The sequence below is a fragment of the Natator depressus genome, chromosome 27 (assembly GCF_965152275.1).
Source record: "Natator depressus isolate rNatDep1 chromosome 27, rNatDep2.hap1, whole genome shotgun sequence".
Classification (NCBI taxonomy): domain Eukaryota; kingdom Metazoa; phylum Chordata; order Testudines; family Cheloniidae; genus Natator; species Natator depressus.
The window spans coordinates 2,926,118-2,950,163 of NC_134260.1; the positions used below are offsets into that span (position 1 = coordinate 2,926,118).

The 24,046-nt window shown below is 41.2% G+C and overlaps 1 protein-coding gene across 1 annotated transcript; it reads right to left on the reverse strand.

Annotated features, from left to right (window-relative positions):
• Nucleotides 1-23,516, reverse strand: MEIOC (meiosis specific with coiled-coil domain). Its single transcript, XM_074940719.1, has 7 exons — nucleotides 23,460-23,516; nucleotides 18,158-18,318; nucleotides 15,064-15,168; nucleotides 8,246-10,121; nucleotides 4,154-4,288; nucleotides 1,172-1,352; nucleotides 1-482 (listed from the first exon to the last, which is right to left on the reverse strand). Exons 1-7 carry the CDS (start codon nucleotides 23,499-23,501, stop codon nucleotides 253-255), a joined length of 2,730 nt encoding a protein of 909 aa, XP_074796820.1. The 5' UTR covers nucleotides 23,502-23,516; the 3' UTR covers nucleotides 1-252.
• Between the last annotated feature and the right edge of the window lie 530 nt (nucleotides 23,517-24,046).

The following is a 24,046-nucleotide window of genomic DNA, read 5'->3' on the forward strand; positions in this document are numbered from 1 at the left end:
ATAATGTATTGCTGAAGCTGCTAGTATAACCTGTTAGTTCAGTGGGTTTGTCTCCAATTAGTTAGAAATTGGACCTTTTTTTTTTTTTTTGGGGGGAGAAGCTGAACTTGCTTCATTCAGGTATTAACTTTAAATTTGGAAGAAAATCAATTAATTTCTCAAGCTTTAAGAGTTCGTTTAAAATAGTCACAGTATACTGTGTCTTGCCAAACCCACACTGCAAATTTTACTCTTGCATGGGTTAACATTTAATTAGTGTTTGTTTGTTTCACCTCTCTGGTTCAAGAGGTTGCTGCTGTTCATATTTTCACATGCTTTATCTTCAGACTGTACCATCTCCTGAAAAGCTTTCTCCACATCTACTTGTCCAGCTATAGTGGTAGTTTTTGGCAAGGTCATCTGAAGTGCACACCAAAGGGTAGTACGTGCTTTGCGTGTTGCTACACTCATCTCTTTAATTGCCAAAGCGAGAGCAAAAACATCTGTGGGGAAGAAAAAGGTATTACACGTCCACTAAATATGGTTAATATTAGACACCATGAGAAATTTTTTTCACTGAGATTAGATGAACTCCTGAAGAACACTCAGAACCCTGTATTACTGCCCTATGAGGATGGGTTGAAACTCCCTTTTGAGTCTATCAATATAGCGCCTTAAATCAGGAAGTGGGAGTGGCACAAATGATTTTAGGCACTTAGACCCAGATCCCCAAAGGCACTTTGGCACCTAACTCCTGATGCCTAAATACCTTTGAAACTGGGCCTCTGGTACTAGAGTGATAAGTTCAATATAGAAACCTCTTGCTTAGCTGCATGAAATTGCTACTTATATCTACCTCCTGCTGACCTCTTATAAATTGATTACATTTACCTACTGTTCAAAAAATTTTACTCTACATTCCTAGCTAAAAGGAATCCGTTTAAACCATTGAAAAAAATTCTGCCATATTTCCTGAGTCAAAAATTCAAATCAAAGTCTCTCAATAAAAAATAAAATAATTCCATAATAGGAATAATAATAATTATTATTAATATAATAATTATAGGAATTATGAATATAATAATTATTAATAATAGGAATAATAATAATAATTCCATAATAGGAAGTAGTGCTTTATGATAGATTTAGGCTTATTCTGCTACAACAGGAGACTGTAGAAGGACATTTATACCTCTGTCATCTTGGCATCTCGGAGCTCCTTGCCTTTGCCGATTTGAAGCATTTACAATTTCATCCTTCCTACGTGACTGCACTATATGAATTACCTCCAGATGTTTATCAAGAGCAGTGGAGATATTAGCATGAAGGGGAGAACTGCGAAGACGTTCCATTTTTCCAAGTAAAGTCACGACCTAATGAACATTTTATATCTGTTATAGATCATGTTGTCTTCATCTAGACTTAAGTGAAAATTAAACTGAAGTAGAAGAGAGATGAATATCATCCTGCTACAAAATGGTATGCTCTCGAAATAGGTAAAATCCTTACCTGTAATTTTATCTTCTCCAAACAAGAAGCCAAACAGTGCTTGGTTTGGGGATAGTAAAAAAAACAATACTCATGGGCTTTTCTGCCAAGATTTTCAAAATTAACTAGTGATTTTGGGTGCCTCAATGTTTGTGTACTCAACTTGGAATACCTTTAAAAAGGGAGTGATTTTCAGACAGTGTCTCAATCAGGCACCCAAAATTACCAGTCATTTTTGAAAATCTTAGTCTTTGCCTTCATTCCACACTTTGGAGCGGACACAAGGTTGGATTTCCCCCCACCCCTCAAGCTGAATGCCAGCTCCTCCTGTTAAGCACACTTGTGGCCCTACAGCTTCCCTGAGAACTTACTGCTCTAGCTGAGAAGACATACTTTAAGACTAAGAACCATGTTAGTAAAGCGTCAAGGCTGAAATTTGTTTAAAAACAATTGAAATGCTTTGCTAAATGCAATGGTTGAGATTTTCAGGTCAGTGTGGACTATTTAGCAATTCTTCTTCCATTAGTAATTGAAGAGATAAGCGTTCTAAAACCATACAGTTTTTGAAAATCTCAAATATTTTCTCTCCGAGGTCCACCTTTGAAATGTGGAACAAAGCTGGAAAAATCCCTCAGCTGTGGAAGAAGCTCCTTACCACACTTCGGTTTATAGAGTTTTACAAAACTATCAATTATGTGTTTTCCTATCACCAATGAGCAAGACTGAGTGTAAATAGCATTCTCCTTTTAAAAAAATATAAATAAAATAAAATTAAAATAAAAAAAGCCAGTACCCTTCCTTTATTATTTCAATTTTGGTAGCATCTATTATATGTTAAGTGTTTTCCAAATACAGGAGTTATGGTCCCTACCCCAAGAAAGCTCAATCTAAAAAAAGACAACACCACATAATGGTAAGGGAGTGGGGGAAGCATACATCTTAATTTAAAAAACAAAAACAAACAAAAACCTACAGAAACCATCGCCAGCAGTCCCTTCCAGCCAGTCACTATCAATTCTCTGCATTTTATTTTTAAAATTATAAACTGCTTGCCCTCAATTCTCAGCTATGTTCAATCCAGAGGCATCAGAACAGCGAGGGCCAGGGGGCCATGGTCCCCCCACTTTTTACTGGCCATAAGGACGAGCCATGGGGGGGAGGAGGTGGGATCTTTGGGGAAGGGGCAGTGTGAGGGCTCAGGGAGAAGGTGCAGGGCCTCGAAGCAGCACAAGGGCAGGGCCTCGGGGGGAAAAGGACGGTGCTGGGGGGTGGGGCTACAGTTGGGCACTGGTGGCCCCCCATTGTTAGGAAGCTTCCGATGCCCCTGCTTCAATCCATCCACTCACCAGCCACAGAACACCTGCCTATCCATTCAGCATCTATTATTCTTATTCAATTCAATGATTTTTCAGCCCCCCAACTCTCTAAAAAATGTTCTTATCCCTTATTCCATCACAACCACTATATTTTTAATCATTGTGTACACATATATAAAACCTGTAAGCATCAAGCAGTGTGTTATTTTAAGTATTTGAGCTTATTTTCTAATGACTTTTTGCAGTTCAAAACAAGAAGCGATCCTACTAAACGAAACATAAGCAACCCAACCAGACTGTAGGATGGCTGACTTCTACTTATTGATCCTGGTGTTCTAGCAAAATCCTAAACTGGGCGTTTACATGCGGTCCACCTATGTTTCTCCTCTACTTAATTCCCTTCATATCCCAAATTGTTGGGCAGTTGGGCTGTAAATCGGTCTATAAATGGATACATCATGTTCCACCCCACTGGAAACTACAGTGTTATGTCAGGTGAATTGAGTTGTACTACTCTAAAACATTCTGGGGTATGAAACTGTAAAATGGTGATAGTACATTTTAAAATCAGTTTTACTTCTTGAAATGAAGAAAAGGAGATCATTTGACTATGACAGTATCTATTCCATTAACATTTTCTAATAATCCCATTACATAACAGCAGTAAAAATAGTAAACAATACTAAGTTTCATTAGCAGAATAAAGTATGAAAGAGACAGTACCATTCCAGTAGGATTCAGATTTAAATTGGAATGCTGTGTGCTACATTGGCTGTCTTTGGAAAAGGATATAGTACAGGACAATGATACCACCCTGAAGAATCACAGAATATCAGAGTTGGGAGGGACCTCAGGAGGTCATCTAGTCCAAACCCCTACTCAAAGCACGACCAATCGCCAACTAAACCATCCCAGCCAGGATAATCTAAATTATGCTAGATATTAAAAGATTTGGACTTTTTTGTAATGATGCATCTAAAGTGACCTAACATTACGAAAGGGATTCATACAGGTGACAGAACTTACAGTGGTAAACGGGTGGTGGGAGAGTCAAAAACTAGGACATAACATACCTGTGAGGCAGGTAGATGTAATGTAAGGAACTGAGGCAGAACACCTTCACACAAAGGGTAAAATAAAATCAGTTGCTAGGGACAGTGGGAACCATTCCACAGTAATAATTCAAAGGGATAGGAGAACAGACGTGCTGCTGCTTCTTAAGTTTATATATTTACGAGTTTTGTAGTTTATTTCAAGATATCCTAACTTTACTTAATTGTAAAGAATACATGTTTCATGAGGATTTCCACTTATGACAAGTATATAAGTAATCTAACATAATTTTATGCCATTACTACTAGTCAACTCACTCTGGCTTGTTCACGTAGCTGATCCACAATTAAGCGATCAACTCTTGATGGATTTGATGTCAACCTTGGAATTGGAGTGTTGTTAGTACTGGAAACCTTTTTCCCTGGGTAGTTCTTGGCAAGAGCAGATTCAGTCTGAGAAAAAATATGACTTAGTTGTCTTGTGATGTTAATGAAGTGTGTTGTCTAATTATTCTTGTAGGGAACAATAAAACTCTCTTCCCCCCAGGAAGCTTTTTTCCTAAAAATTCTTAAAAAAAAACAACAAAAAAGTAGGTGCTGAAATGGATATAGTTGGAGAAATCATGTGGCTTGAAAATTGCTAGTTTGGGCTCGCACAGTCTGCTCAATAAGCAGACACTTAACACCGGATCACTAGCACCCAAAGTGGATTTGGCAATCCTCTGTCATTTAAAGGGAATAAGCTACCCATTCACTTCAAAGGAGCTTTTAGAATGACTGTATTTAAACTAACTATTTAGGGCTAGCTCCACAAAGAGGACTCAGGATTGCAATCTCTAACATTTAGGTGCCCTGTTGCCTCGAGGAATCCACAGCTCTGAGTCAGACACCCGGACTCCCTGAATGATGCGTGGGGAGTTATATCCCTAAGAATGGGATTCACAGAAGCCAGCAAGCTGATTGGAGAGCTGCCTAAACTAGCCAGCAGGAAATGCCAAGGAGAGGGGTGGGGTCTAAGCCCTGCCCCTCAAGGGAGTTAGGTACGTAACTCTAGGGTAGTTACCTAATTATCTCTCGAGTTTGCTTTCTCCCAAAAAGAGTGAGGAAGAGAAGGGGATTGTTGTCATGCCCCCTCTTATAATCTAGTAGTTAGGGCACTCCTCCAGAATGTTGGAAACCCAGGTTCAAGTCCCCACTCTGTTTAATTCCAAAATTTGAACTTGAACCCAGGTCTTCCACCGCCTAAGTGAGAGTGCCCTGACCACCAAACTATAGGATATTCTGAGCCCTCTCAATCTCTCAAGTATTTTATACAATGAGAAACAGCTTTAAATATTCATAGGAGCAGGGACTGAAATCTGGGTCTCCCAGGTGACCGCCCTGAACACTGGGCTGTAGTCATTCTCTATCCCAATATTTAAGTGCCAGGGGGACTTTACTGGCAGAAACGTAGGCACCTACAGAGTTAGGCAGCAGCTGAGCTGGGTTTTGAGGATTTAAATTTTGGACTTAGATGTCAAAATCCCTTTGTGGATCTAGCCCTCACTGTAAAATCTGTATCCTCAAACTATGAGCACTGGACACTAGTTTTGCCAACAGTATGCATCGCAGTATCAAGAACCCATTTTCATAACTGCACTTCCTTTTGATAAAATGGATAGGGCTGATTCATGCATATTTTAATATTGATTAAATTAATTTCCAGACAAAATAACTACTTCAAGATAGAGCTATGGTTAGAGTACATATCAGTAATTTCAGATAAAATACATTACAGGGGTGTTGCAATGATCCCCAAATCAAGTGTTGTTAACAAAGAAATTCAAGAAGTAAGGTTAAACTTGTAAGAAACCTAAACTTAAGGTACAAAAGTGCAGAATTAGAGCACTTTCTTAACTCTTCCTTGTAGAGGCACCATGCAATAACTGTAGGATTAAGGCATGTTAATGTTTGTGGTCCCAGATTAAATTAATGGTGTCACAATAGGACAGAATAAAGATTACTGGGTGCCCTAACTGCATTTCCTGTTTGGATTTTTTCAAGTTTAAACTTTACCTCACATTTCCTGGGTTAACAATAGTTGGTTTTTGGATAACACCATCCCTGCAATGTACTTTATGTTGAATTAATTGTATGTATTTCAACCTTAATTCCATTTTAACAGTTTTTGTCTGGAATTTCCTTATTTTTTATTTCAAAATTTCATATATGAATATTAAAACAAAACACTCAGGGAGGACATTACCATGTGATTTTAATGATTTGAAAATATGAAATTTTTCAAACCAAGTTTTTTTTTGTTTTTTTTTTTAAAACTTTTAATGACCAGATTCACCAATATACTGTGGCCATTTTATGCCACTCTGGAGCAGCACAAAGCAGCCACAGCATACTGGCCAGATAAGCTAGGTTTACAATTGCTTTGTTTCACCAATGCAGCCTGAGCGTATACACCCCAATTTACCGCTTCTGCCTGTTCTCCAAATTCCCACCCCTCCCCGGAGCCTCTCTACACTGCTCTGCAGACACACAAAAACTTAGTTTCCCTCTTCCTCCTGCACTTTCAGCATTCCCTTACCACACATGCACAGACACACTGCTCCCTTTGTCTGTCTGTCTCTCTCTCACACACACACAAAACCACTAGTTCCTCCTCCCTCCTGCTCTTTAGCAAATCTGGTGCAACAATGAGATTTTGAAAATAAGTGTTTGGGATTAATGGTAATTTTTATCAATATTTTTCGTAAGTTCTTTTCTTTCAAGAGACTGGAGTTTCCTCACAAAAAACTCAGGAAGAACTGCTCTTTCAACATGGCCAGAGGCCCATTGTTTCCCATTAGCTAAACTTCCCTAATGGAAGATGGCAGCTCCCTATGGTGTCAGATGGTGAAGAGGAACAAGTTTAATTGAGAGGTTTCAGAGGGGTAGCCATGTTAGTCTGTATCAGCAAAAACAATGAGGAGTCCTTGTGGCACCTTAGAGACTAACAAATTTATTAGGCATAAACTTTTGTGGGCTAAAACCCTGTCTGAATAGTAACATTCAAAAACCAGTAGGAGAGCACTTCAATCTCCCTGGATACTCAACAACAGACTTAAAAGTGGCCATTCTTCAACAAAAAAACTTCAAAAACAGACTTCAACGAGAAACTGTAGAACTGGAATTAATTTGCAAACCTGACACCATCAAATTATGCCTGAATAAAGACTTGGAGTGGCTGGGTCACTACAAAAAGTAATTTTCCTCTGCTGATACTCACTCCTTCTTGTCAACTGTTGGGAATGGGCCACTTCCACCTTGACTGAACTGGCCTTGTTAGCACTGACCCCCGACTTGGTAAGGCAACTCCCATCCTTTTTATGTGCTGTAATACACACACACACCTGCCTACTGTATTTTTCACTCCATGCATCTGAAAAAGTGGGTTTAGCCGACGAAACCTTATCACACAAGTTTAACTGTTTTTTCTAGAGACAGCCTGTGGCTTTAATCCCACTGAGAACAACCGAAATGGCAGCCATTATGGGTATGTCTACACAGCGTTTTGGAGCACGCAAGAGTGAGCCTCCTAGCTCATGTCGGCAGGTTCAGGCTACAGGGGCTTGCATTAGCGCTCTAAAAACAGCTGTGCAGACAGCACTTTTAAGTTATGGCTCAGGCTGGAGCTCTGGCTCTGAAGCCCAGCCCCCTGCCTAGGCTGGACTTCAGAGCCCGAGCTCCAGCCTGAGCCATAACTTAAAAGTGCTGTCTGCACAGCTAAATGCTGTGTAAACATACCTTAGAAAGAAGGCAGATTTTTCTGGAATTCTCTGTAGAAGAACGTTATTCTTCAGCCTTTGTTAAAGGGCAAAATTTTATTTATGAAAAATGACAAAAAAAAGTTACTTCTAATCCTAAATAAGTCCTCAAATACAGCCTATGCCCAAGATTCCAGTGAGTTTAACTGTAAGAGAAGTTTGAAAAGTCTGCTATTCCATTATAAAGATTGTTAGGGAATTAAAAAAAAAGTCTGACACCAGTTGTTAAATTTCTTAAAGGATCCATTTTAAAATTAACTCCTAACCCAATTAATGGAAATACTTGTCAATTCTCTGGAAATTCATTGTACACTCAAAACAGTAAGATATATATGAAAAATATAATATAAGAGAAGTTGAACCCTGATTTAAGTGCAAAACTCAATTCAAGCTTAACTGTGGAGCTGCAGCCAACATACATAATCACAGATATCAAAATTTCACTTCTTATTTCCTGTTTTCAGGAAAAAGCTAAATTTACAGGAAAAGCTAATTTTCTCCCTAAATCCCCATTTTAGGACTTCATCACTTTCAAACCTTAACACATTAACTGTCTAGATTTAAACTTGCTATCTACAGAAGACAGAGATAGTCATGTCACAGTTATTATTACCTTTTTTCTTTCCTTTTCCAACGCTCTCCATTGTTCATAACATTCTTCCAGTCTAATATGAAGTTCACTGGCAGGCCCACTACGAGTTTTAATTGGTCTTTGAAAGCCAAATGTTGGTACAAAACCAGAGAAAGAACCATCACCATACATCATATCATTAAAATAAGGATATAAATGACTTAAATCATCATAAGAAAACAAATCATAGGAATCCATCAGTGGAACAACTGAATGGCCAAATGGATGTGTGGATCGCAATGGAAAGCCATTTGAACCAAGTTGTTGAAAGTTATGATTGTGTCTTAAATCGCCCATCATATAATTGTTTGAAAAGCAGGAAGCCTGTGTGCGATTTACACGGCTATTGACAATATTACTATCTCCACTTCCCTGTCTGTGGCTATTAAAGTGACCATGAGACTCCAACAGATCCTGGTATGCGTTCTGTGGCAATCCATCTAAATGTTTTTGTCCTTCCTCAGGATCATAATGTCCACTTTGTGGCTTAGCTTGGAAGTTGTGTTTGTTCAAATTTTCAGTGATCCCATATTGTTGAGCTGAATAGTTCTCACAGAATCCGTTTGACTGCTTAATTTTTTTATCAGTAATTGATTCAAAGAGACTCTCTTCTCCAACCTTAGTTAGTCCTTCCATACGATTAGCAGGCTGAATTCGTTCTGCAGTGTTATAACCAAAATCAAAACTAGAAAACGCTGAAGGATTTTCTTGGCAGAATTTCTGAAACAAGTTACTATTTAAAGTTAAATTTGAAGATGACAATTGAGAAAAATCATTAGAATTACTGGAACCTTTTGAAGTAGCAGACAGATGGTTACTCAACTTCATCAAGGTGCTTGGATTCTGGTACAGGACAGAAGTATTGTTTTTAGTTTGAATATTCATCCAAGTTGGCCTTGCACTAGTGCCTGCTGAAGTGGTTGCTGAGTTTGATAATAAAGTCAGTGATTTAAAATATTCAGAATTCTGGGGATCAGATTTGGGAAAGAGCTGTTTTTCCGTGGCATTTGCAAAATCACTAGTCCCTGGACAAGCTGCATGAGATTTTAGTCCATACTCAGATTTTAACCCGAAGTCAGTGGTAAATGAAGGTTCATTTGCAAATTGCTTTTCTGACAAGAGTCCTGAAGTTTTAGAAAATGTAAAGTTCTGCTGATCTGGAATTGTATCTTCAATTTTTTTCTGAATTGCTGGCTTAACTTGAAATAGTTTAGTGTAGGTATCTGTATCCACAGCTGGTGCTTCAGGTATTCCATTTGTTAATTTTTTACTATCTTGGACACTGAAGTTTGTACTCTTATTATGCTTTGCTTTACTGGGATGAGAATATTCTGGGTATCTACAATAATCTGCAGTTTCACTGTATCTGTTAATTTGTGGAAGAAACATTTCTGCCCGCTTTTGATGCAACTGTACTTCAGGTCCTTTGGAACACACTTTATCTCTTCCATACGAATAAGTATCTGCTCCTGATTCTTTTATTACTTCTGAAAAACCAGTTTGTGGTATAAAAGAGTTTTTGATATATGAATAGCTTTGTAATGGAGGTGTTTTAGCATTCTCATTGGTCTGCATGTTGTAACAGCTGCCATGATCATTCCTAGAAGGGTACAACCATTGCTCTTCAAGGTCCATGCTAGTAAACCCATGATAAAGTTCATCTATTTTCTGTTGTGATGCGAGATTGCCACTGTGCAAGCACGGTTTTTCAGCAGCAGATACGGATTCACCACTATAAAAAACCTGTTGAGAGATGGCTGCAACTACAGGCCTTTTTGATTCTGACAACAGGTCATGGTGGTCCGCAAATCTGGTTGTGTTCACAGGCCATACTGACTTTAAATTTGAGGAGCAGGTCCTAGAAGAAGTAAACATCATGTATTTACAATTCTGTCCTCTGTATTCCTCCCAAGGAGCAGGGGAAAGAGATAGAAGATCTCTCTTCTTCCCTTAGATCCCACCATTTCCCCCATATTTTATACATTCTATATCCCAATATACTATCATAACCACTATCATTCTTTTATCATCTACTCAACATTCCCTTTAAAGTGAAGGGCTGCTTCCAACGGGTGCACAATTCCCTCAAAGTGCTAGGCTGTGTCAATGCAGCAATATATACATATATCACACTGGAGAAAGATTTACCATCTGACACTGTTCAAACGGAAATATAGTACTAACAGATCCTGATACTCCATGACCATTGTATTTATTTTAACTTGCAAAACACCACCCAAACCACCACAATACCCCCAAATCCATCTCTCAGTACTCAGAACATAAGGCTTCTCTGTACCATCTTGATTATATCTTCAGGAGTGCTTGTACTTTACATTACCTCGCTATGTCCTATAGGCAAATCAAACCACTGAGCATAAATGAAGGAATCTGAATGTGCCAGCACACTAACTTTGGCTGCTTATGTGGAGTAACACATATAGAAAAAAAATGAAGACTTGAGGCGCAAGTGGTGTTCTCGTCCATCCTCCCCGTGGAAGGAAAAGGCCAGGGTAGGGACCGTCGAATCGTGGAAGTCAACAAATGGCTACGCAGGTGAGAGAAGGCTTTGGATTCTTTGACCATGGGATGGTGTTCCATGAAGGAGGAGTGCTGGGCAGAGACGGGCTCCACCTAACGAAGAGAGGGAAGAGCATCTTTGCGAGCAGGCTGGCTAACCTAGTGAGGAGGGCTTTAAACTAGGTTCACCAGGGGAAGGAGACCAAAGCCCTGAGGTAAGTGGGCAAGCGGGATACCGGGAGGAAGCACAGGCAGGAACGTCTGGGAGGGGAGGGCTCCCACCTCATACTGAGAACGAGGGGCTATCAGCAGGTTCTCTCAAGTGCCTATAAACAAATGCACAAAGCCTTGGAAACAAGCAGGGAGAACTGGAGGTCCTAGTGATGTCAAGGAATTATGATGTGATTGGAATAACAGAGACTTGGTGGGATAACTCACATGACTGGAGTACTGTCATGGATGATTACAGACTGTTCAGGAAGGACAGGCAGGGCAGAAAAGGTGGGGGAGTAGCACTGTATGTAAGGGAGCAGTATGACTGCTCAGAGCTCCGGTATGAAACTGCAGAAAAACCTGAGTGTCTCTGGATTAAGTTTAGAAGTGTGAGCAGCAAGAGTGATGTAGTGGTGGGAGTCTGCTATAGACCACCGGACCAGGGGGATGAGGTGGATGAGGCTTTCTTCCGGCAACTCGCAGAAGCTACTAGATCGCATGCCCTGGTTCTCATGGACGACTTTAATCATCCTGATGTCTGCTGGGAGAGCAATACAGCAGTGCACAGACAATCCAGGAAGTTTTTGGAAAATGCAGAGGACAATTTCCTGGTGCAAGTGCTGGAGGAGCCAACTAGGGGGAGACCTTTTCTTGACCTGCTGCTCACAAACCGGGAAGAATTAGTAGGGGAAGCAAAAGTGGATGGGAATCTGGGAGGCAGTGACCATGAGTTGGTCGAGTTCAGGATCCTGACACAGGGAAGAAAGGTAAGCAGCAGAATACGGACCCTGGACTTCAGGAAAGCAGACTTCGACTCCCTCAGGGAACTGATGGGCAGGATCCCCTGGGGGAATAACATGAGGGGGAAAGGAGTCCAGGAGAGCTGGCTGTATTTCAAGAAATCCCTATTGACGTTACAGGAACAAACCATCCCGATGTGTCGAAAGAATAGTAAATATGGCAGGCGACCAGCTTGGCTTAACGGTGAAATCCTTGCAGATCTTAAACATAAAAAAGAAGCTTACAAGAAGTGGAAGATTGGACAAATGACCAGGGAAGAGTATAAAAATATTGCTCGGGCATGTAGGAATGAAATCAGGAGGGCCAAATCACACCTGGAGCTGCAGCTAGCAAGAGATGTCAAGAGTAACAAGAAGGGTTTCTTCAGGTATGTTGGCAACAAGAAGAAAGCCAAGGAAAGTGTGGGCCCCTTACTGAATGAGGGAGGCAACCTAGTGACAGAGGATGTGGAAAAAGCTAATGTACTCAATGCTTTTTTTGCCTCTGTCTTCACGAACAAAGTCAGCTCCCAGACTGCTGCGCTGGGCAACACAGCATGGGGAGTAGGTGGCCAGCCCTCTGTGGAGAAAGAAGTAGTTAGGGACTATTTAGAAAAGCTGGACATGCACAAGTCCATGGGGGCGGATGCGCTGCATCCGAGAGTGCTAAAGGAGCTGGCGGCTGTGATTGCAGAGCCATTGGCCATTATCTTTGAAAACTCATGGCGATCAGGGGAGGTTCCGGACGACTGGAAAAAGGCTAATGTAGTGCCAATCTTTAAAAAAGGGAAGGAGGAGGATCCTGGGAACTACAGGCCAGTCAGCCTCACCTCAGTCCCCAGAAAAATCATGGAGCAGGTCCTCAAGGAATCAATCCCGAAGCACTTACACGAGAGGAAAGTGATCAGGAACAGTCAGCATGGATTCACCAAGGGAAGGTCATGCCTGACTAATCTAATCACCTTCTATGATGAGATTACTGGTTCTGTGGATGAAGGGAAAGCAGTGGATGTATTGTTTCTTGACTTTAGCAAAGCTTTTGACACGGTCTCCCACAGTATTCTTGTCAGCAAGTTAAGGAAGTATGGGCTGGATGAATGGACTATAAGGTGGGTAGAAAGTTGGCTAGATTGTCGGGCTCAACGGGTAGTGATCAATGGCTCCATGTCTAGTTGGCAGCCGGTATCAAGTGGAGTGCTCCAAGGGTCGGTCCTGGGGCCGGTTTTGTTCAATATCTTCATAAATGATCTGGAGGATGGTGTGGATTGCACTCTCAGCAAATTTGCGGATGATACTAAACTAGGAGGAGTGGTAGATACGGTGGCAGGTAGGGATAGGATACAGAGGGACCTAGATAAATTGGAGGATTGGGCCAAAAGAAATCTGATGAGGTTCAATAAGGATAAGTGCAGGGTCCTGCACTTAGGACGGAAGAACCCAATGCACCGCTACAGACGAGGAACCGAATGGCTAGGCAGCAGTTCTGCGGAAAAGGACCTAGGGGTGACAGTGGACGAGAAGCTGGATATGAGTCAACAGTGTGCCCTTGTTGCCAAGAAGGCCAATGGCATTTTGGGATGTATAAGTAGGGGCATAGCGAGCAGATCGAGGGACGTGATCGTTTCCCTCTATTCGACATTGGTGAGGCCTCATCTGGAGTACTGTGTCCAGTTTTGGGCCCCACACTCCAAGAAGGATGTGGATAAATTGGAGAGAGTCCAGCGAAGGGCAACAAAAATGATTAGGGGATTGGAACACATGACTTATGAGGAGAGGCTGAGGGAACTGGGATTGTTTAGTCTGCGGAAGAGAAGAATGAGGGGGGATTTGATTGCTGCTTTCAACTACATGAGAGGTGGTTCCAAAGAGGATGGTTCTAGACTATTCTCAATGGTAGAAGAGGACAGGACAAGGACTAATGGTCTCAAGTTGCAATGGGGGAGGTTTAGGTTGGATATTAACAAAAACTTTTTCACTAGGAGGGTGGTGAAACACTGGAATGTGTTACCTAGGGAGGTGGTAGAATCTCCTTCCTTAGAAGTTTTTAAGGTCAGGCTTGACAAAGCCCTGGCTGGGATGATTTAATTGGGGATTGGTCCTGCTTTGAGCAGGGGGTTGGACTAGATGACCTCCTGAGGTCCCTTCCAACCCTGATATTCTATGATTCTAAGTCTACTTATTACTTTACAGATTAAAGACTAGAATTACACCTAAAACTCATTAAACCATGTAGGAAGACCACAAAATTGACACTGAAAAAAGAGCTCCATTTCCAATTGTACTTTATGTAAATTCTTCTTTACTTGGAGGTCTTTCAATCAAGGGTGAATCTCATTCTAAGATATGCTTAGGTTTAACCAAACATCATTGGGCTAGATGCAGGAATCACTGGGTTAAATTCTTTGGCCTCTGTTATACAGATCAGAAAGGAAGTGCAGTGGTTCAGATGCTAGTCTAGGACTCTGGAGATCTGTGTTCAATTTCCTGCTCCACCACAGATGTCCTGTGTGCCCTTTGGCAAGTCATTTAATCTCACTGAGTCTCAGTTCACCCATCTGTAACATGGGAATAATATCTCCTTCACAGCATTGTTGCAAGGATAAATACTTTAAAGATTGTGAGGCGCTCAGATAGGGGCCTCAGACAGACTAGATCATCATAATGGTCTCTTCTTCTAACCTTATTCTATCAATGAAGCATTAATTGGAAAGCTAGGTAATAACCAAATTCTGCATAGGTAGTACTAAAAGGAATATTTTATGCTCTACAGTTTGCAGGTAGGATTTTTCTCCATCTTCTCAAATATTAATGAAAAATAATTTATTGAAAAAAAAAATATTATACCTGCTTGTTTTGAGCATTTCATTTAACTGAAAAAAATTATAAAATTCTAACCTGGAATTTAAATAAATTCTGGTGCAGAAAATGAGCACAAGGCTGTAGGATTCAATGGGATAAGTTTATAATATTTGCATAAGCCATTTCCAGAATGCCACGAAAAGGAATTGGTATTTACAGCACTTGCTACAAAGCAAGTGAAAAAATCTAAAAGGAGTATTTGAATAGCTGGTCAAAAACGCGTATCGCTTTTAGTAAGGTCACCCATCTTTTAGTAGGGTTTGAAATAGGTTGTAGAAGTTGCAAGCTTCCCCCCAGAACCAGTAGATGCAGAAACGGCTATTGAAACAAACAAGGAAAAAAGGAAAGAAAATGCTTCTGCAAAGGGGGGGGAGGAAGGGGGGGAGAGAGGGAGAAAGATTAGTAGTCCATGTACAGCAATATACTAACCCCTCAGCAAAATACGGCTGTGATTTATCTTGTTCTTCCAAGATGTTAGATACAAGTCCATATAAGTCTGTTTCACTACCATAATCATTTCTTTCCATTTGAATCCTGAAAAAAATCATATACATTAGGATAATTACCTCCTTTGAATTCGCTCTTTAAAAGGCTCAGTGAAAATCTCAAATATGGCCACTAGATACTACTCATTTTACAGTCTTTATGTTTCTTTATTCTAAAATTGGTGTGTAAACAAAATGAATCTATGTTGTGTAGAGCAAAAATAGGGTGTACTGACACAGGGTCTGCTCCCGAAACTTGTGAACACCTTCAACTCATAAAGACTTCAATGGAACTGAGTTTACTCAACACTTTACAATAACACTTACAACGCTGGGCTCAGCGTGCAAAAACAAACTGTCTTTACACAAAAAACCCCCCAAACTAACAGGTCTATCAATGTCCGTCTTTGTTGTATGTGTAATTGCCAATACAGTGTCTCACAGCCCGGATCTAGGTGTTCAGGCACCCCATGCACTGTATTGTATTAATTTAGGTACGTAAAGGAAAGGCTCCTCAGAAGCCAGCAAACTAAGCAGGGAGACACGTAAGATAGTCAGGAGTGAAATGCTAAGGAGAGGGACAGGGAGCGAAGAGGGGCTTAGGCACTGATCTAGTGCGCATAGCTGATAAGCCAAAGGTTGATGCCTCAATCCACTTGAGATCCTCAGCTATGAACAGTCTTCTGGATTTAGGTAGCTAAGCAAGTTCAGCTGCTTAAGTAGTCCATGCCCTAGCAGTTGTGGGTGGAGCCCTCCTTCGGGGAGGGTAGCTCCCGACTCTGCCCCCTCCCCCCATCCCTGCTGCAGCCGGAGCCCCATGACACCCCTCTTTGGCCAGAGGAGCCCCGGGCCAGCTGGAGCCCTGAGCCCGCCTACCCCCTACAGCCAGAGGAGCCCCCTGCCTCCCAGCCACACCGTGCCTCCCCAGACCCCAAACCACCTTATGGGAAAAGCTCTTCTTTCGTCTCTCTTCCGGAAGAAGAACCTGAGTGTTTGATATGCACTATGCAGGTTCCAGGGTGGCTGAGGAGGTGGTATGCTTCCAGGGTTCATCAATAATCTCCCTAGAGTCCAAGGAGATTACTTATGAACCCAGGACACTGAACAGCAGATACTGCCTCCTCAGCTTCCCCGGAACCTGCATGGAGCATAATAAGCAGCAAAAACTTCCCCCATCCAACCTGCAACCGGCATCCTGCCCTGGCCTATTATACCCACCGCCTATGCTAGCAGTTGAAACATCATCTCTCCCTTCACCTCCTGCTCACACCTGATACCACTTACACTTGCCCTATGCGTCCTCCAGCTGTCTTTTGTGCAGGTACCGTGCTGCTCACCCACCTAATGGCGACCTGCCCTCTTGCTATGTCTGACAGGTATCAGATCTTAGAACTATTCAAAGTAGAGCCCTGCAACCTGATGGCACTGCAGATAGGCACCTGGTGGGATGTTCAAAAGCATCTAAGCAGGTCAGGTGCTAATTCCCTTTAAAATCAAGGGAGTCAGACACCTAACATGCTTAGTTGCTTTTGAATGACCCACTAGTGCCTATCAGCATCTTTAGGCACCTAAGACCTTTGAAAAGCAATACAGGCCAATTCACTTGTGGGTGAATATCAAAGTGTTAAGTGTATTAGTATGTATTCAAACTAATTCACTTGAATCAAAAGAGATGCTAATGTTTTGTATTCACTTATCTGTAACCGGTTGTCTGCCATTACATTACATTTACATTGCATACACCCTGTAATTACATTTACATTTTGTATACCCCTATAATTATATAACCCTAGATTAAAGTGAATGTTAGTATGAGAATGTATTCAGCTGTTCAATTCATGAAAACTAGTGAAATACTCCATTGTTTGCTATTACAAACAATTGCATTTGTGTATAACGCTGTAACCAAACTATTCAAAGAAATCTTGTAAAATGCTAATGAAGCACTGTAACTGGAAATGCTAATTATAAAGCAAGTGGCCATTGTGTGAGTAAAAACACTTATCAGATTGTTGTCTGGAGAAGAAGCTATAAGTACCGATTCAAAAGAAGATCCTCCATTTCTGGACTGTTTGGATTCTACGAGGGCAGAATAACTTAACATGAAGGTGGAGATCCCCAGAGTTATTTTGGGTAGCCCTGAAAAGATTTTGGGGAAACTGGCAGATTACTACATCTATGCTATCATTTTGGATTTACAAACTTTGACTCACCTGTTACTAAATTACTAAATTTTATCTGCTTTAACTTCTCAATAACTCATTCTTTTTTCTTAGCTAATAAACCTATAGTTAGTTTACTATAGAATTGGCTGCCAGTGTAAGATCTAGAGTATCAATTGATCTGGGGGTGACTGGTCCTTTGGGACTGGGAGAAGCCTGATGTGGTGTGATTTTTGGTTTATGTGACCATAGGCGCCAACTTCTCCTGGCGCCGGTGGGTGCTCATGCCCCCCCACCCCGACTCCACCCCAGCCCTGCCCCCATTCCAATCCCTTCCCCAAAGTCCCTGCCCCTACTGGACTCCTTCCCCAGCCCCACCTCTTCTCCCCTCCCTCCCACAGCTTGTTATGCTGCAAAATGATGTGATGGCCCGCTCAGGGGAGGAGGCGGAGGTGAGCTGGGGCGGGGAGCTTGGCTGCCGGTAGATGCAGAGCACCCACCAATTTTTTCCCATGGGTACTCCGCGGAGTCAGCACCTATGTATGTGACCATTATCACTAAATTCAGTTTGTCTGGATGACAGGAAAGGCTGGAGAGTCTAAGGGGACTGTCGGTGACTCTATGGTAAGACTAGTCTAGTGATCCAGTTCACATTTGTTACTATCTTGGTGAAATCTAATAGAATATACCACCAGTTTGGGGTGTCTGCTCTTGTTTTCTGAAAGTCTGCCCTAAGATAGGCACTCACAGTGGTGAGCCACTCAAGACAGCATGACAAGGTCCCTTTGAAAGTTTTACCCTAAATCAAACAAAAAAAATATTCCCTTTAAGAAGTAGATGCTCATTCTGCCAGGATGACTTATTAAAATAACATACCTGTTTTTTACACTAATCTGAGAAACAGCAGATTGTTTAATATCATCTCCATACGTAGACCATGGTGCATATAAGAGAGAAGAGTCAACAGAAGTTGAATATTCTGATGATGTAGAAAGTGAAGAACTGTATGTTTGATGTAGGTCTACACTGTCTTCATTCTATATTTTAAATGCAATAAAATAACGGATTAATATAATATAAACTTGTAATTTATTTCACTGTACAATGCTGTAACTGGGTTCATGCTGGGGGGGGGCGCAAGGGTGAGGTTGTGAACAGTTCAATTAGTTTAAAAACTGACACTAACAACAGAAAATTATTCTAGAACAATTAAATGACATTGACCGTAGCTCAGGACATTTTCACACAGCAGAGTGAAATTCACTCTTTGCCAGCCCAAAGACTATGTACTACCTTCTATCAGTCTTATTATTATTGGGATTCAATAGATAAGTTCTTTACCTGTTTTGCTAATAAATTGTTAAACCCGAGAATTTTACAGGTATAACTAATTCCACATTGTGCTGGACAATGGAAACAGACTGTGTTACACTCTCGTTCCTAGTCAGTTTCAGTTTAATGGTTCTCCTACAACAGCAGGATGCTTCAATGTTCTGGTTGTAAACACTGCAGACAAGTGTTTACATTTAAAAAAAACAACAACACACATTTTCACAGAATTTTCTTAATATATGAAAACACAAACATTTTGTAAAATTTATTTTGATAAACACACTACTTTTGGGGCCCAAAATACCTGCACATTCCTTTACACTACATATGTTTATAGGCACTACACTAGCTGATCTCACACCTTATCCAATGGCTGAAAGTTGAAGCTAGACAAATTCAGACTGGAAAAAGGCATAAATTTTTAACAGGGAGTATTGAGATTCTGTACCAATTTACCAAGGGGTGTGACAGGTTCTTCATCACTGAATTTTAAAATCAAGATTAGATGTTTTTCTAAAAGATATACTCGAGGAATTATTTTGGAAAAGTTCTATGGCCCATGTTATGCAGGAAATAAGACTACAATGATTACAATGGTCCCTTCTGGCCTTGGAATCTATGACTTAAATCTTGAACCTAAGACTCTTTTAGACAAAATTCTTAAGGGGGGCATGGAACTAACTGAAAGACAAAAGACAGCTGGTGTAAATATTTCCAAAGAATGCAGAGAACTATCTAGAAAAGAAATAGAACTTCTATTTGAAAAGATTAAGCTACAATAAATCCCCCAACTTTGAAATCACCTGTTTTTCCAACCACACTATCTTGCTTCACAGCTAAATAAAGAGTAACTTATAATGTCTACCTCAAGTTCCTCTCTTCCACCACTGTTGGAACCACAATCTGGTTCCCCTAGGTCTGGATTTTATCCTCTCTCATTCACCAAAACTGCCCTCATCAATGTTTCTATCTTTTTCTGGTCAAATATCAAGGGCTATACTCTAACTTCACCCTTCTTGACTTGCTTACTGCTTTTGATCACACCTTCCTCCTTGAGCTCTTTGTTTCCTTTTTTGACTGTCCTCTCTTGTTCTCCTACTTCTCAAATTGTTTCTTTGGTAGGTCCTCCAACACCTAAATCACTCTTTGTGACGCTCTCAGTCTTTGGCACCCCAGCCTCTTTTCCCTTTACACTTACTATCTAGGTGAAATCAGTACTCAAAAATAACGAGCCATCCTTGTGGCACCTTAGAGACAAAAAAATTTATTTTGTCATAAGCTTTCATGGGTTAGAACCCACTTCATCAGATGCATGGGGTGAAAATACAGGAGCAGATATAAATACATGAAAGGATGGGGGTTGCTTAACCAAGTGTGAGGTCAGTCTAAGAAGATAAATCAATTAACAGCAGGATACCAAGGGAGGAAAAATAACTTTTGAAGTGGTAAGAGAGTGGCCCATTACAGACAGTTGACAAGAAGGTGTGAGTAACAGTAGGGAGAAATTAGTATTGGGGAAATTAAGTTTAGGTTTTGTAATGACCCAACCACTCCCAGTCTCTATTCAGACCTAATCTGATGGTATCCAGTTTGCAAATTAATTTCAGTTCTCCAGCTTCATGCTGGAGTCTGTTTTTGAAGTTTTTTTGTTGAAGAATGGCTACTTTTAGGTCTGTTATTGAGTGACCAGAGAGACTGAAGTGTTCTCCTACTGGTTTTTGAATGTTATGATTCCTGATGTCAGATGTGTCCATTTATTCTTAATTGATTTATCTTGTTAGACTGACCTCACACTTGGTAAAGCAACCCCCATCCTTCCATGTATTTATACCTGCTCCTGTATTTTCACTCCATGCATCTGATGAAGTGGGTTCTAACTCACAAAAGCTTATGCCCAAATAAATTTGTTAGTCTCTAAGGTGTCACAAGGACTCCTCATTATTTTTGCTGATACAGATTAACACGGCTACCACTCTGAAGTCAGTACTCAAAGTTTCAACTACCATCTTTAAGATGATGGCTCAAAGATCTGCCTTCACACTCCTGGCCTGTTTCCCTTCAACCAATCCTGCATCTTAACATATCTGACATCTCCTTCTGCATGTCTTGCTGTTAACTTAAACTTAATATGGCTAAGCTGAAATCCTGATTCTTCCTCCAACATCTTTTTCACTCATAACATTCTCTGTCACTATTAACACTGCCCACCTTACCCATCTGTCAGCTTTCCACACAAACATATCTGGGCCTTCTTCCACACTGCGCAGTACATATGGAACACTCAATCTGAGCTACTTGTATGTCCATTGCACCCTCCTCTTGATTTTTTCTCAAGACCCACTTTGGCTATGATGTATATGAGGAAGCAGCCAACTAATGACAGATAAAGAGGCAGGATAGGGATAATTTATCATTCTCTATTCATCATATTTTTTAAAAATACAAACATATCAATTGTATATATGGCTATATTTCTTCCTCCACCCTTGTATATCACTTGTTTTCTTAGAAATAGAGACTATAGGCTAAATCCACAAATACTTAGGCATTGCAATCCCTATCCCCTAGGCACCTTGGCTCTCCATACAACACATAGGGAGAGTTAGGAGCCTAAGGAAGAAATCCCAGAAGACAGTAAGTTTAACAGAAAGCCACCTAAACTAGCCAGCAGTGAAATGCAAAAGAAAGGCTGGGGCTAGGCCCCCCCCTCAGATATCAGGGACTTAACTGCCATTGATTGGGACCTCTAGGCATCTGACTGACAGGCTAGAGTGAGACACCAATTTCCACTCAGGATTCTCAACTATGAACCCTCTTCTAGAGTTACGATACCTAAGCCAGCTCAGCCCACACCCTAGTAGACAAAACCCAGACATTTATCATGAAAAACAAGAGAACTACTCTCTCATAGCAGATAGCATGGAAATTAGGGCAGTTATGTGGGAGAGCTGGGTTCAAGTCCCTACTCTGCCTGATTTGGAGCAGGAACTTGTATCCAGGTCATCCACATCTAAGATGAGCGCCCTAACCAGTATCCAAATCAGTCTCACACAGGTGCAATCAATGAATTATTTATACAAAGTGGAGCAGCTCAAAGTAGACTGAGACAGACCTATTCCAAAAAACCCATTAGGTTGGTGGCTAGGGCACTCACTTATGGTATGGAAGACCTGGGTTCAACTCCCTCCTCCAAATCTGGCAGAGCAGGGTCTTACAAAAATGTCTCCCACAGCCTCAGTAAGTGCTCTAAACACAAGGCATGGGGGATATACCACAAATTCCTAAGCTGACTGCCTTTGGTAACAAGTCTTATGCATGCCCTGAGAACACGTATGGGATCACGGCCCATTGACAGGGTAGGTGGGGAATACCTAGTTTGAGAATCCCACTTTAGGGCTGCTGGGGATTCAGCAAGGGCTCCGTGCAGTTTGTTAGCTACAGAGCTGCATCAGAATTTAAGTGGCTGTGAGCTTGCCTATAGGTGGTAACTTACACTGCAAGGTAAGCCCAAGGCTAGTGGGACTCAAGCCATCTGACCCATGTTAGGGAACCCTAACCTTGAGTGTCTAAATTGTATTTTAATCCAATGTTAAGACTTTTGTAATCCATGTTCAAACCTAGGGCTCTGGCGATCACATTGCAGCACACAGGCCAGAGTAACCATATCCCAGAGTCCCTAGTGCCCACTCCCCCTGAAATGTGACAACTCTATCCCTAGGACCATGGTGCACTGTGGGAAAACTTTACTATCCCTCTTCTCCCCCAGCCATGTTATCAGGAAGCAGCTTGCTTTGCAAAAGGCTTAATCAGTTCACTCTTCATTGCAAGCTCAGGAGGCTGACTGTGTGCTTGCAGATCAGTGATCAAAAAAGAATGGGTTGCACTGACCTGAGCTGCTGTCATTTGCAAAGGTGGGGGTCAGAGGGTGGTTTCCATTTGCAACAGTGTGGAGGGTAGACTGTTGGGATAGAGAGAACTAAGGAAGATGTCCCATGGAAATATGGGATACTTCTAGCTGACTCCCAGGTTCTGAGTCAAGCAGGGCTGCATCTACCATGCAAAGCAATAGGGCTCAGACCCTGGGTCCCAGCTTAACTTGAGCTTGGGCCCTCCAGCTCTGGGCTAGTGTAACTGCAGTGTAGAAACAGGAGGGTTAGGCTAGAGCTTGGGGTTATGTTGCAGTTCAGACATACCATGGGACTTTAGGTAAATATGGGGTTAGGCAGCAGCTCAGTGGTTCTGAGAACGTTGGATTTAAGTGCTTAAAGAGGCAGTAGGGTACCTAAGTACCTCTGTGGATCTAGCCCTATATTTTCATAATGCAATGGGGAGCTGCTCTTGACTGGGGTCATTGGGTACTACTGCTATATAAATAAGTAATAATAAACCAAGCTTCTTTTAAATCATCACAAATTATAGGCCTAATATATCAGACAACAGAAAAAGAGTTAATAGGGAGCTCATGTGTGTTATTCTAAAGTACAGTTCTCAAACTGAAGTATCTTTTGGGGGGGGGAATTCTCTCTGTTTTATATATTTTTGACAATTAAGGGAAAGGTAGCGGATTACATCCCTTTCTTTTTGGCAGGGAAAGAAGGGGAATAGAAGAATGAATATAAACTGAAAATAGCTGTCATCTTCCATTGTTGCCACCATAAAGAAAAAACTCCTTCACTTGAGTACCACCCTTTCAAATAAAGAGTTAGTATGAAGCACACACTCAGACAAAACTAAACTGTTTATACTCTGCTGTCCATGCAACTGTATTTAACAATAGTTGCGGGTGTTTCTTAGTGAAAACAAATGCCTGTAAAATGTAAATTTATTTAGAAATAAGTAGCTGAACCTGTAATTTGTAGCAATCATAGAACGAGCTGGAGCCTGTCATGATAACACTATTGAATACATCAGTTAGCCTTCCGCTGGTTTCTGCGCTGCTCCAGCAGCGATTGGTGCCTCTGAATGCAACTTTAGGCTATGTATAAAAAGAATGGGGTAGAAAGACACAATTACACATTAACCTAAGTAAAGATTTTAATTTTACTCTGATGTCAAACTGTTTAACTCTTTTCAGAGAAACAGCCGTGTTAGTCTGTATACACAAAAAGAAAAGGAGTACTTGTGGCACCTTAGAGACTAGTTAGTCTCTAAGGTGCCACAAGTACTCCTTTTCTTTTTGTTTAACTCTTCTAAATTTGCCTGCAGATTCTGTCCAGGTGGCTTTCAGCAAATTGTTCACCTGAGAAGAAGAATAAAACCCTTTTATATACTAATGGTCCAAATTAATCCTTCCCTTAATTTAATAGGCTAGACCCTTGACTAAGCATGAAGACTGCATAGAGGGATTGAGGGAGGGGGCCATTACAAAACTGGCTTCTGCACTCCCCGACTCATGGGCCACCTGCATGCCAGGCTGTTCACCCACCATACTTT

Excerpts from the sequence above, each read along its gene's own strand:
- MEIOC (XM_074940719.1), bottom strand. The coding sequence starts at position 23,501 with ATGACAGGCTCCAGCTCGTTCTATGATTGCTACAAATTACAG. Across the intron at positions 15,169-18,157 it reads CAGATTAGTGTAAAAAACAG|GATTCAAATGGAAAGAAATG; the intron begins GTATGTTATTTT and ends GATTTTTTTCAG. Across the intron at positions 4,289-8,245 it reads TGGAAAAGGAAAGAAAAAAG|ACTGAATCTGCTCTTGCCAA; the intron begins GTAATAATAACT and ends ATTTTTTCTCAG.